At 33.0% G+C, this 14,684-nt stretch overlaps 1 protein-coding gene across 2 annotated transcripts in view; it reads right to left on the bottom strand.

Moving 5' to 3' along the window:
* Rat1 (5'-3' exoribonuclease 2 Rat1) overlaps positions 1 to 14,684 on the bottom strand; it is a 118,353-nt gene that overhangs the window by 85,320 nt on the left and 18,349 nt on the right. For both annotated transcript variants that reach the window (XM_075366434.1, XM_075366435.1), the window contains exons 9-11: positions 13,006 to 13,218; positions 7,989 to 8,096; positions 641 to 886 (exon numbers count right to left, since the gene is read on the bottom strand). In XM_075366434.1, coding sequence (XP_075222549.1) covers positions 641 to 886; positions 7,989 to 8,096; positions 13,006 to 13,218 — 567 coding nt within the window. The remainder of the gene's footprint in view (positions 1 to 640; positions 887 to 7,988; positions 8,097 to 13,005; positions 13,219 to 14,684) is intronic.

Genomic DNA, 14,684 nt, shown 5'->3' with positions numbered 1-14,684 from the left:
TGACCATTTTTTGTTTGAGCCCTTGAAAGAATTGTTTGGAGGGAAATGATTAAAAAACAATGAAGATGTCGAGGAGCATGTATGTGCACAATTGGTTGACAACTCATCTTCAAACTTTTTATAAACAAGGAACATTCAAGCTTTCAAATCATTGGCAAAAGTGTGTATATTGTGCAGGAGACAATATAGAGAACTGATGAATGTAGAAAAATTGTGTATATTATTAATAAATTAATAAAAAACAATTACAGTTTATATTTGATTCACCCTCGAAATTAGGGATTCCAACCCCTTGGGTTATTTGTGAACTTTTGTACAATTATTGAATAATACGAAGGCCCTAACTACGTTAAAAGAAATCAGTTGCTGTTAGTGCAAATAACATGGTTTAAAAAAATAAAGTATTATTAAGGGAAAAATTTATAAAGGCACAGTTCACTCTGCAAACATCCACAAATTAAAAGGTTAAATAAATATATTTTAAAAATATCACAAAGATTAATTGCTGCTAAATAGAAACAGTAAGGATCTTATCCGAGTAACTCAGCCTGACCTTTCTTGAAAAAAATACTGTTCCCTGTAATGAACGATAAACACAATGCATTACTAAAAAAAAGTGAAGTACAATTAAATTAAGTACCTGATAATAATATCGCAACACCCAACAAAGACCTCTAACATACTGGCGGGCAACATTATGTCTAAATGCAATATTTTTTGATCCAACATCAAACTTAGATTCATAATAACGATCTTTAAATCCTTCTTCCCATAATCGCACTTCATCAGGTGTTTCCTCTTCTTCATCACTGTCCCCAACATCTTCATGTTTCCTTTTCTCTCCATGAAGGTCTTGATTACTGTTCTGTTCTTGATTATTCCCACCCTATAATCAAACAATTTAATTAAAATGATGCTCTCATAAAAGAACTTAAAATATTGTATATATATTTAATTTGTTTTACTCATAAAAGAACTTAAAATATTGTATATATATTTAATTTGTTTTACAAACAAATAATTATTTTTCTTTCTTCCTACATCTTGATAAGTCTAATAAACAAACTTTATATAAAAACATAATACAAATAATATGTAATGTTCACAACTGCACTAATTACTACACAGGTTTTCTACAACTGATTCCTTATTTCCTGCTTCAAAATTTAGTACCATACGGTTATCTTCACTTTTATTTGATGTAGTCTTGTTATTTACAAATCTATAAAAAAATCTTCACTGCTTCCAGTTAAGGACGTAATTGAAGATCTTGTATATTTATTTACATATATATGTTACTAGTTTAAAGGACGTATGATTTTTAATAAGTTACTGCTTTAGTTCTTTTAAAATCAATTATGTTTATTACCTCACACCAGGATAATTTTATTAAATCTCAGTTAATGCCACTGCACTAAGGTTACAGAACAAAATCAAATCAATTTATTGGTACAAATCTATAAATTCCAAAAGCTTTAAACTTTGCTGACCAGAATTAATCTGTGTAATGTGCTTTCCAACAGTTGGTTAGTTAAATAATAACGTGGTGAAAATTTTCTAAATCAATGTACTGAATCTATTTTTTTAAAAATCAAGAGAAAATATACATAATTTTTATCAGATAAGAAGAATGATACTTTGATAATCGTAAGTTGCATAAATGTTGGTTTTAGTGGAGGAGAACAACTATGAAAAGTGTATCTGCCCAAGTTTAAGTTGCATCCTTTCAAATAACAAATAAACAAACACATAATAAAAACAGGTAACATGCAGAATATAATTTTAATCCAATATATTCAGAAGGAAAGATCAACCCTCATACTTCACTCTTTTCTTGGATCTAAATTACTATTACCCTTCAATTATACATGCAATAAAAAAATACATTTATTTATATATGCTGCAATTAACACAATTTCTTAATAGAGAGGAATAATAGATACATTCAGAAATATAGGAGTAACTAGGAGTTTTTTTTTTTTTTTTGCTTGATATTGCCACATAAGCTTGAAACTTGTGCATGGGATATGGAAACGTAGCATATGAAAAATGCCATGCTTGACTAGGATTCGAACCCAGGACATACAGATGAAAGGCCGAGACACTACCACTTGAGCCACAGAAGCCGGGCTTTCAATTGTGAGTTCATTTAGACAGATAATTTCTCAATTAATTTTAATTATTATTATTTACTAGACTATTAATAAATATGGATTTTTTACTGAGATATCATTTTTACATTTATAAAGGAAATCTAAAAAAATATATTTAGCAGTAAATCTCGAGGATAAGGACAATGACAATAAAGGTACAAAATTGTACAGATTAAGTAAATTTCAAACAAAGAAAAGGAATTATAGCATAGTATAAAATCATCTAATAGAGAAAAAAAGATGTAATCAACAATAGTCATTGATAATGACACAATTTTGAAGTATTTTGAGGGCTTGCAAACATGACATTATATTATATATGTATTTTCAGAAGAAAAGAATAACCGTAAATTGTAATGGTTTTAGGGCAGTACTGGTTAGAAAATTACTGGTCCATCAGGCTGAGGGTTGAAGCAGGTTGGGCCAGTAACCCATCATTCGGAAAATATTCTTTACCATTATTATCACTAAAGATCTCAATCAGAAGCCTCAGAACAAGGTCAGGGGCGTAACTGGGTGTTAAATTGGGGTAAACTAAATAGAAATGTATATTTTTTATGGCTGCATGGAATGTTCAAAGAAATAAATGGAAAATATATTAACTTTTACAGTGGGGTTACTAGGGATGAAAGAGCAAAAAGAGGAGTGTCTATTAATATTCATCAAAGATTAAAGAAACACGTTATATGGATGTGCATTAATAATAGTAGGAACGCTCCTACTATAGGAGCATACGCATGCTCCTCCATATAATGATGCAGTAAATTGACTAAAGAAAAGTTTTATGAAAATTTGAGTTCTCACAGATATTAATCTTCAAAAGGAAATTATTATTCTTGGGGATTTTATGCAAGGACAGGACGAGTTAGTAATAGCTTGACTATCGGTCAAGTACAGAGAGGAATGTCTAAAAGACAATGCAGGAGATTAATCGATATCTGTAGAGGACTTTCTTCAAAAATTTTAAATGGGTATTTCTTCCATAAGCAAATTCACAAATTTACATGGATTCAACCATCGAAGAACCATAGGTCAATTATATAGACGATGTTATTCAACATCAGAATTACATTTTGCTTTTTGCTTTTGATTGTTTTTTTTTTGTTTAATTAATGGTAAGGATGGTTGAAAACAGTGGATGGTTGACTAATGGACGTATGTAATAATTTTTGGTTGATGGAAAACAGATAGATTTAAATTTATTTGACTTTTTCTTCACTGGAGGTTAAGTTGACCTATTACGGGACTTTTGTGGGAAAATAGTGTTCTATTGGTATTAAAATTAAAATTTGGGGGTTGTTATTATTGCAGGTTTGTGTACTGGTATTACTAACTGATAATATGGTAATAAAATTAATATTTGTGGTGTTTTAAGTTATAAATTAATATAATAGGGTTAGTAACAAGTAAAGAACAGTAACGTGACATCATTACTGAAGTATATCAGTTATAAGTTTAGGCCAGCTGTTATAAGTTGGCAGTAATTTTGCTGAGTCAGTGGGAATCAGTTGCCATATTGTGTTGGTTAACGATTTTAGGTTAATCTAGGTGGATTGGCGTGCAAGTAATTAATCCCGCGCAGAGAGATCAGCGTTCATTAATTCCAAACACCTTTTGACACAGATTGTTTATACTTTCGATTTGGAATATTTCTTGAGATTTTTGTTAGTGTGAACTTGTAAGTTTTTCTGAGTCCTGCCTGGTTTATAAGGGGATATCTTTCCTGCATCATAATTTACTACTCTTACTTCTTTTACCTGTTCCTTCAGGATATTTTACTCGGAACGAGGCGGGTGAGTCATTTCTGCAAGAATTTTAACAATCCTCACTTCTGATATGGAGGAAGGTGCCAAAAAGCGGATGGATACTGAGTTAGAGTTGAAGGTTGTTTTGCAAGGAGGTTGTGGGACCCAGACTGGGCCTGGTGTGTCAACAGCAGGCCCTGTGGTCAAAGGGTTATCCCCGGTGGCTCATAGACCAAGTGCAGACTCCAGAAAGGCCACCAAAAGACCAAGGCAGATCTGCCAATCCTTGACAGAGGAAGAGGAGACACACCTCATGAGTTGAATGATGTAGTGAGAAAGTTGAAGCGCTTGTCGAACTGAGGCATCATGTCGACAAGAATTTTAAGCAGGACATAAAAAACATTGAGGCCGATCTAACAGTAACTGTGAAAGAATTGAGAACGTTAGTGGATGCTTCAACCCTTATATCTGTAGAAAGAAGACCTAGTGCAGAATTCTTCACAGAGACTATGATGGAAGCAGGATGTCCAATAATTGACAGGTTTGATAACAGCATGCATCCTGAGCTGATGGCTAAGTTTATAAAGAACTGGCCTAAGGAGGCATACAGAAATACTAATACTGGACTACCAGATAGGAGAGAGGGAGCCTTGAATACTTTTCCACTGGTAGACATTAAGGAGGCAGCTGAGAACAAGCTGATCGCTAGTCTGGCCGCAAGGCACCCACAGGTTGTGTGATTGCTGAGTGGCTTGGGTGTTAGGGCCAGTAATGTTCTGTCTGCAAGGATGAAGGTGAGGCATATTGGTGGAGACAGAGGTGAAATTTTGCTAATAAACATTTTTCATGCTGTTTATGTGGACATGGGGGCGCCGCTTCTGACCTTGCACTGATGTTGATTGACATTTTTTTCACAAGTCAAGTCGAACGAACAGCGGAAGAGATTTGGGGGAGCTGCAGGTCAAGATCTTTGGACAGGGTATGTCTATGTATGTATTGAAGATTTACATTTATAGAAAGAGAGGGGAGGTAAACGGGCAGAATTTACCATCTTACAGTACCCGTGGGCAGACTCTCTGCTAGTTGGAGGAGTGATAAGCTAGGAGATAGCAAGCACAAAATGGAGACTCTGGTTCTGAAGTCTGTTCGGTCCTGAAGTTCTTAGACTTCAGGACCGATGAAATCAGTTAGAACTGACGTGAGGTTACCAGCAATGGTGGAGATCCTGTGCATTCCAAGGGCAGGTGGACTTACAAGGTAATAAAGGATGTCGAAGGACGGTCCAAAAGAATCCATGCTTGCTGGATTTTAGTTTAACTCAGTTGCTGGTGGGCATGGAGGATTTAGAGAATATTCCATTTTGGGTTGGATCACTCGGATGGATGCCTCGACTGTAAGGTAGAGGAGTTGGCATTCTTTGTGTTCTTTTATTGTCCTTGTTTTAACACAGAAAGAGATGAGATGACGGATGCCATTGGAAGAGACATAATGTTTGATCCAGAGGAACTAATAGGGATTATATTGTATAATGAAGAATATTGGTCTGCAGTTTCCAGATTTGCAAGAGCGGTAATGATGAAATTATGCACTATTGAGTAAAATCATAGGCCAAGAAGGGATCATTAGAGGATGTGGAGGTGAACAGGCATGCAGCTGAGAGCCTAGGAGGTTCCCCGTATGTGTGGGGATTGCCTGGCTGCAATGAAGCCGTGAGGTCTCCGCTCCTGTGTCCCATGGTGACCCGTGAAGTATGCTGTAGTGTTCAATTGCTTGTGAGGTGTTTGTTTATCTGATTAGATGAGACTGATTGATATGATGTATTCTGGAGTTGTGAGTGGATGTCGTGGAGTGTGTGGTGTGATTTCAGTCTCTGATGTGAGGTACCTTGTGTGTGTGTGTGTGTGTGTGTGTGTGTGTTTGTGTGCATGTGTGTGTGTGCATGCATGGGTGTGTGTGTGTGTTTGTGTGCATGTGTGTGTGTGCATGCATGGGTGTGTGTGTGTGAGGTCGGTCCCTGTTCTGTGGTGTCTGAATGTGGTGGAGGGCGTATTTCCCCTTTCCTGAAGTAATGCACACCAGCTGTACCAGGAAGGATGGGTAGCCAGGGATGGAGGTTTAGTTGGTAATGCGCAGGAACACATATGCATTTAATAACATCTTGCGGAACTTGTTAGCAAGCCTGACACTGCCTAGGCGCCGTAAATGGGGTTCTTCCACCTCTTAAGAAAAAAGTAATGGATGTTAGGAAACAAGAGGGAAACATTGTGGTTCAGATCATTTTTTGCTGGGTGTGAGCGTTTTTTATTATCAAAAGCAGGAGAATCAGAGGCTGAGCAATCTGGAGATTGAGAAGTTACCTGTATTTAAAATCAATTTGGGTACTTTTAAGGATGAGTTAGTGAAGTTCTTGTGCAAGCTCAGACTAACCAAAGAGAAAAAGAAGGTGAAAGGAGGAAGTGCAGAGTACATTTATCAACAGAGTATAAGTGCATTTAACAGCAAAGTATATTGCAAGGAAAGCTTTGGGTGGTTTAGTATGAAGGAGTGCATCTCAACATGGATGGTGGACTAAGGCTATAGAGACCAAGATTAAGCTTAAGAAAGGATTACACTTGAAATGGATTCAGACAAGGGGTATTGAAGATAGAAAGGCTTATTCAAGGATAAACAGAGATTTATCTTCTGTTCATTCTCAAGTATAAACAGAGAGGTTAAGAAAGAAGTTGTAATAGCTAAAGAAGAAGTACGGGAGAAGAGATGAGAGGAGATGGAAAGGTGCACAGGTGACAGGAAGGTAGCAGGGGTTGGAAGCCAGTTTGGTATACAAGAAAGGAAATAAGAAGGTCTACTATAGTGATTATAGAGGAATTAATGTTACTAACTCTTTGGCTAGGTTGTATGGCCGAATATTAAGAGAGAATTGAAAGCAACAATATTGTTGATCTGGAGGAGCAGAATGGTTTTAGTGTTCATATCTGGACAATATCTTTACTTTGAAACAGGGGAATGAGAAAAGGAACTTGGCAGTATACATTCTTATCACTGATTTAAAGAATAGCAATATCCCACTGTATAAATTATTTGAAGTTATTGGAAATGTAAAGTTAGAGCAATATATAATTTGTATAAAAATTACAAATGTTCAGTGAAGATGGACAATGATATTCGAAGAAGTTATAAGGTGAGCAAGAGTCTGAACCAAGGTTGCTGTTTGTTACCCACACTGTATAAAAAAATGTACAAGAAGCAAAAAAGATATGGAGAAGGAAGTGCAAAGATTGAATAGACACAGGTAATGATTACTTGTATACACTGTTCTTTGTGGACAATCAGGTGGTGTTTACTAATGATGCTGAGGATATCTCGTACATGCTAAGAAAATTAAGAGAGGAATATCAAAAAAAGGGAAAAGAAAATTAATTTCAGGCAAACAGGATATATTGTGGTAGGTGACATAGGAGAGGATTTAGTTGCACAGCCAGATGGTATGCAAAATTGTGACAAGATTAAGTAACTAAGAACACTTATTTCTGAGGATAGAGGGTGTGAGATTGATATCAGAGCTATGACTGGTCAGGGAAGAGTGGCGATTTGGAAATTGAATAGCTTACTCTTGTCATCAAAAATAACACTTAGAACTAAACAGATGTAGAATGTGGTAGTAGAACCTATTGTGATTTACGGCTCAGAGTGCTAGCAGGTGAGCAAAAAGAATAAAGAGCGTTTCGAAATGGACTTTTTCTGTAGAGCATTCTGACTGGACCAAATATGGAACAAGACAATTAGAGATAGAGTAAAAAGGTCAACTTCCATAATTAAAAAAATCAAAGAGAAACTATTAGTTTGATATGGACATGTTTAATGAATGAATGAGGAGGGATGGCTAAAAAGGTTATTGTCCTGTTAGGTTATTGTTACTTTTAGGTTATTATCCTGGAGCAAGAGGTAAAAAAGAGACAGACTGAGAAAGACATGGAGAGAAGAGGTGCAGAGGACAGTGGAAGAGAGATGAAAGGTAGAGGGTGACTAAAAATACTTAACTGATAGAAATTAATAAAACTATAATGATAAAATGTGGTTCTATAATTACTTGGGTAAATCTTGACAAATAAGCTGTTGCATGTTGCATCCCCTGGATTCTCATGTTGTATGCTTCTTGTCTTGCGTTTTGGATAGGAGCCATTTCCCGTCCAACTGGCTGAAAAAATAATATTAAAATTAGCATATGCAGAATGTAAGAATGCAATAAAATAAACTAAAAATTAAGATTTTAATAAAAATTAAAGTAATCTTTTAGAAAATCATAATAAGAAAGAATCTAAAAAAATAAATTCAAAGTAAAAAATTTCTATTTCTCAGACAGCTAAAACTAAATCATAGATTTCTACTATAACAGCTTCACTTGCTGTTAGCAAGTAAACCAATTTTTACATACACAATATTGCAAATTGTACACTGATAAAAAAGATCAAGATCTTACTTAAGTGGAAAAACTAGAGAAATTTAAAAAAAAAAAATTAAGTAACAATTCTTATTGGTTTAGAAACAAGAGTACTGATATTTTATTATCTGTAATTGACTATATGAAACAGTCTTAAAACACAGAGAAAGAAAGTCACAGATGAGAATAATAATAAAGATGAGATAAATAACAAATCACTGCTATAGAGTTCACTGATGAGGTCGTCATACCAGTTAAATTATGTACAGAGTGTCTGAAATAGTGGTGGGGTTTCAAACAGTCATATTTTTTTAACTAAGCATAACAGGGATGTAATGTATACATCAAAATGAAGAGAAACTGTCCCAAGTTTTCAATACGTACACAACTTCTAATACCAGCACATGCTTGCTGCATTACAAACTCAATAGCCACATCAAGATGCTCATTAATTACCATGAATACAACGCAGGAGAAAGTGAAAAATGAAGAATGTTTTGTGACCTGTAAGAATGAGTCTGTTATAATTAGATATGAATACCACTGCACCACTCCACATGAAAATAACATTCACTTAGGGCACAAACAACTGGGAGAAATGAGGAAAGCATACAAAGTTAGGATGGCCATCAAAGTTGATGATATTTTCATGGCTAAATCATGATGTAGCAGTTAAATCATGATAGCATTACCTAAATGAAACCCTTTCTCAATGATGATCAGAGGAGAAGAGTAGAGTAGCCTGGCTTCCACGGTCTCCAGGTCTAACCCATACAGTTTTTTGTCTGTGAGATTACGTAGACACAAATGTTCTCAGTTTAGATAAGAGATCTGGACCATTTAAAATACAGATCACTGAAAATACTCTATCACACCAGATTCCTCTGTCATAAATAGCAAGAGAGCAAATACAATCTTGATATTTGCAAAGCATTAAAAAGAGCGAATATCAAAATCTATTGAACAGATATAGATTCTTGGACAATCTGTTCAAAAGATTTTGATATGCGCTCTTTTTATTGCTCTGTAACTATCAAGATTGTATTTGCTCTCTTGCTGTATATGACAGTTTCTCTTCATTGCGATATAAACTTCATATCTGTCCTGTAATTCTCCAAAATTATGCCTGAAACCCCACCACCATTACTTTATAGACACACTGTATAATTTTGCTTTTAAAGATTTGTTTTTTCTTAACCACATTTTTAATAATGATATACATGTTTATATTAAAATAGATATATATTTAGATATGTAGTTTCTAGATGTAATGCAAAATTGTATAAGTGAAGATGGAGGGAGGAAAGAAGAACTTTGTTCCAAAATCAGTAACATAATTAATAGGACTGTAAGTAAAAAAGAAAGATAATAATTTTTATTACTTAATCTATATTCTTATAACATATTATTATTTTTTCAAGATAAAAAACAAAAGATACAATTTGCAAAACACCACTTTTCTGTTCATATGGACATCTACAATGATTCGGTACAGAATTTTGAGTTTCAACTAGGTACAATTTTATGATTTATATGCAATGGAACAAATTTCATTAATTTCAAAAATCAAAAGGTGGGATTTTTAATATTTACTCCTCAGTAAATAAAGGTATAGATTTTATACTCATCAATTATATGCAAATGATTACATTCATGATATAATAATATTGAACTCAAACATTCCTTAATTAAATAAATAAATATGAATGACAGTGGAGTTTTTGGCCTATTCCCTACTTTGTAAACCTATTTTCATCAAAAATGATTTTATTGTAAATGAAATTTGAATTTATTATCGATACATAAATTAGAAGTTTCTGTATTCATATCTCATACTTATTATGATCACAGTAGATTATGATATTTTTATATTATCCAAACGTTCATTCATTTTGTGCACATCTGGTTCCATCTAATCAGAATGAATGTAATAACTAATGCACAAGCGCGTGTGCATGCAGGCACAAATACATACACAACATGCATGGGTGCACAAGAATGCATTAAACCTCCATCAAGGGTCATGAATTGACCTTTCTATCTCTTACATGACATTCTCTTAATTTTGTTAACATCATACTTAACACCATTTTTTTTTTGGAAAAAATCAATTTTTTGTTTGTAATACTAACACCAAATTGGGAGACATTACTAATAATTAAGATAAATATTTTCATAAAATAGATTTTCAATATAGCATTACTGATTTACAACAGTTATAACAATCCCTGCAAAAAATTGGTATTTGTAAGAATTTTAAAGGTAGTTTGGCTGGTCTCACTGCAAAGATACAGACTTACTGTAATAAATGTGAAAAGTTTTTTGTAATTTTTAAATTATAAAACATGATAATAAAATCTATTACTCATATGATGTTAATGTGAGGGCTTGTGTATGGAATGAGGTGCATTGGCAAAGGTAAAACATCTGTCCAGATGTGTGGACTGATGAATTTACCTAAGCCATCATTCAGATTTTTTAGTCATGAACAGTTAACTTCTCTTCATTGCTCCTGAAAAGGTTTGTAAATCTTATATGAAAAAAGCAGTTGAAGAAGCAGCTTATGAAAATAATAACAATAGGGATTTGGCAATAGCATTGGATGGCTCAGGGCAGAAACAAAGTCATACATCACTAACTTGTGTAGTACCTGCCACCTCTGTTTCAACTGGAAAGGTTGATATAGAAATAATGTCTAAGTATGAAAATACCCTGATGGATTACAAGCTAATCATGAGACCACTTGTGCACCTAATTACAATGGAACAAGTGGTGGACCAGAAGTCACAGGTGCACTGGCTATTTTTAATCGATCGCTTTCTGAATATAATGTGTTACCTTCATTACCTTGGAGACCTATGGAGGGGATATAGTTATTAAAAAAGAAGAATGCATAGGCCATAAACAGAAAAGGTTTTGAAGGAGATTACGTGAACTGAAGATAAGAAAAAACCAATCCTCGCTGATTGTAAGTCGTTTTCAGGTAGAAATCATTTGACAGATGATAACCAAACTACGAAATTATTACGGTTCAGCAATTAGAAGAGCTGCAGGTAGAGGTGTGTACAAGCTATACGAAAAGAAATTTAGGCTTCTTATTTCCATGTATCTGCTACAAATGAAACACCTGAGCAATATGTGCTATGTTCAACCAATCCTGAAGCTACACGGTGAAAATTTGGGAAAGCTGAATTAGAAAAAAAAGCAGGATGGCCATACACAACATTTTCATCTTCCTGAAATTATTATAGAATGTGTAAAACCAGTTTATAAAGATTGACTGAAACTAACTAATTACAAAATTGTATGCAGGGTAAAACCCAAAACTCTTTAAATAATACTGTATGCTTCATTATACCTAAAAGAATATTTGTGGGGCTAAGAACTATCAAGTTAGATGTATTTGAGGTTGTGAGTGTTTTTAATCAGGGTAATGATGCAAAATGTGAGGTGTTGAAGGAGTTAGGTATAGAACCACGGAACAATCTTGTGAAAGTGATGAGGAAATGTGATAAAATCCAAGTGACAGAAAGTGAAAAGGACTTCAAAAACTTGTAAAATAAAATAAAACAAAAAAGATCACCACTACCTAGAAAACGGTTAGAAATGTATGAGAATCAAGAAGACCAAGAGATAAATAACCCTTCATATTCAGCAGGGAAATACTAATGTATGTAGAAATAAATTTTTCTTTTAACTCCAAATTTTTAACATTCATTTTCCATAAAACTATTATTTTGCTTTAGTTACACATATCTCAGCGACTATAAAAACCTTTTGCTTCAAATTTTCAGAGCTTATTCTATACCAACAGATCTAATTTATAACATGCACTTTTCAATATCAATTTTGAAGGGAGAAAAAATTTTTTTGTTATTTTCCTGCTCGACAAATAAGTATTTTAAAAATTAATAAAAAGATTATTACAATAAAAAATCAGAAAAGAATAAGTTAAAAAGTAGAAAAAATTAGAATATTATAATAAAATAACATAAAATGGATTTGTAAAATTATTCTTTTCTTTTTTGGGACTTTATTATATACTCTCTTTCAATTAAAATAAGACTTATAAGTGAATAAGAGAATAAATGATAAATAGAAGAGGATAAAATAAATAGAAAATCTCTATGAGATTAATAAACACTTATCTTTCATCTTGTAATATTGGAAGTCTTCTGAAAGAAATTACCTATCTTCAAACAATTATTTTTACACAAACTCTTCATTGTAAAAATTATAATACATGAATGGCTTTGTTTTACAATTTTCTTTAACAATGAACAAGATATTTTATTCTTAAGCTTTAGATAGTTAAATAATAATAATAACGAATAATTCTAACATCTGTTGTATAAACTATTATTAGTGTATTGTTCATTTATTGATGCTTTCCTGTACCATTTGAAAGCAAAAGCAATTTTCCTGCAAGCATTGTACATCAATAAATAAAAATTTTAAGAAAAACTAATTTTAAACATTATTGCAATAATGTACTTCAATTTATATATATATATATATATATATATATATATATATATATATTCATTAACAAATGGCCACTAACTGGCACATCCAAAAAATAATTGGTAAGAAAGGGATAAACATATTAAAATGAAAAATATTACACTTGTAAGAAGATAATTTGTTAACATTAATTAAAACTTACAGTAGGAGCAAATTGTCCCTGTGGTGTCCATGCTGGTCTATCATTATTTCTTTTCATCATTTTTTCTTGCCTTTTCCTAAATTTATTTCGTTCTTTAAACATCAATTCAGTTTGTTGCCGTTTCTTAAATATTTCGTCTTCCATGTCACCAAGATCTGACATTATCAACTGAACTCTGTCCAAATTTACAATACCACTTTCTGTTAAAAATCCCTGGAATATCGATAAAGAAAGAAATCAAAACAAAATGAAACAGGTATTCATATTTTACTTTTAAAAACATAGGGAAAATCAAATAAGAAAGGTTGTTTTTAATTATTTGTTTACTTTTCCAGTTGTTTATATTAAATCTAAATATAACAATCCCAATAAGAAATTTTTTCTAATTTATCTCGAAAGAGTTATTATTTTCAATTCAGGCAAAACATTACCAACAATTTGTTTGCACTTGTTTTAGGTGTTAAAAAACATCTAATTTACTTTGACATCTTACAAACGTTATTATGAGAATTTTTATTTCACTTACTAATTATTTACTGGTTTGTAGTTTGCATAACATAGTAACCTTCCCATTAGTACCAATTCAGTTCTGCTTAAAACAATAATACTGATAAGAAATTTAGGAAGTAACTCATTTCTTTTAAGATATACTGTAAATATGTTGTGTTGTGATGTGTCACTATCTTATTATAGTGAAAAAAAGATAACCAGTAAAAAAAAAAAGTTAGAAGATAGTCTACTGAGATCATGCAGTAGTATATCAGTACTATACAAATAGTAATACATTCTAGTATAGTAATACTAGAATAGTACTATACTGGAATAGATATAAGTTGTTAATAACATATATGAGGTCTGTTCAGAAAATAACTGAACATTTTTAATTACATGCTAATGGAGATATTTAGTGGTGTGCGATTGACAGCAATGTGGTTTCACATAACCTCCTCTGTAGCCACATGTTCTTGGATTGTTGATATCTTGTTTAGCCGTTGTATTACTGTTATTTGAATGCAAGGGTTTAAGGGTTAGTTGCGATTTTTGTAATGTGCGATTTTTGAGAATGATAATAAAAATTTTGCATGAAACTGGGAAAATCTTTTACAAAAACGTTTTAACTTTTGAAAAACTTACAGAAATGATGCTCTGGGTTGCACGCAATGTAACAAATAGTTTTCATGATTTAAACGTGGTCATCAGTCAATTGAAGATGACCCTTAACCAGGAAGGCCTTTGACTTAAATCAAAGGCCGTCCTTTGATTTGTACAAATCACTGGATCATACCACAACATTTTGACTGAAAAACTGAACATACATAGAGTTGCAGCAAAGTGTGTTCCTCATTTGACAACTGAACAGCAGAAAGAACATCGACTGGACATTTGTCAGCAACTTCTTTAACAAGCCAATGATGATGAAACCATTCATGCAAAGAATCATAATGGCAGATGAAAGCTGGGTTTACAGCTACGATGTTGAGACAAAAGTTCAATCATTACAATGATTGGCAAAGGATCTCCACACCACAAGAAAGCATGTCAGTCTCTATCCAGTGTCAAAGTGATGCTTGCTGATTTTTCGATTTTAACAGAATTGTGCATTTTGAATTCTTGCCTCAACATGAAACAGTGAACTGCGCATAATATCAAGGCGTTTTACAACAGTTACGTGAAAAAAA

This window comes from Lycorma delicatula, chromosome 5 (genome assembly GCF_047948215.1).
Source record: "Lycorma delicatula isolate Av1 chromosome 5, ASM4794821v1, whole genome shotgun sequence".
Classification (NCBI taxonomy): Eukaryota; Metazoa; Arthropoda; class Insecta; order Hemiptera; family Fulgoridae; genus Lycorma; species Lycorma delicatula.
The sequence above is the reverse complement of the archived record's forward strand: the minus strand, read 5'-3'. Positions and strand labels throughout refer to the sequence as shown.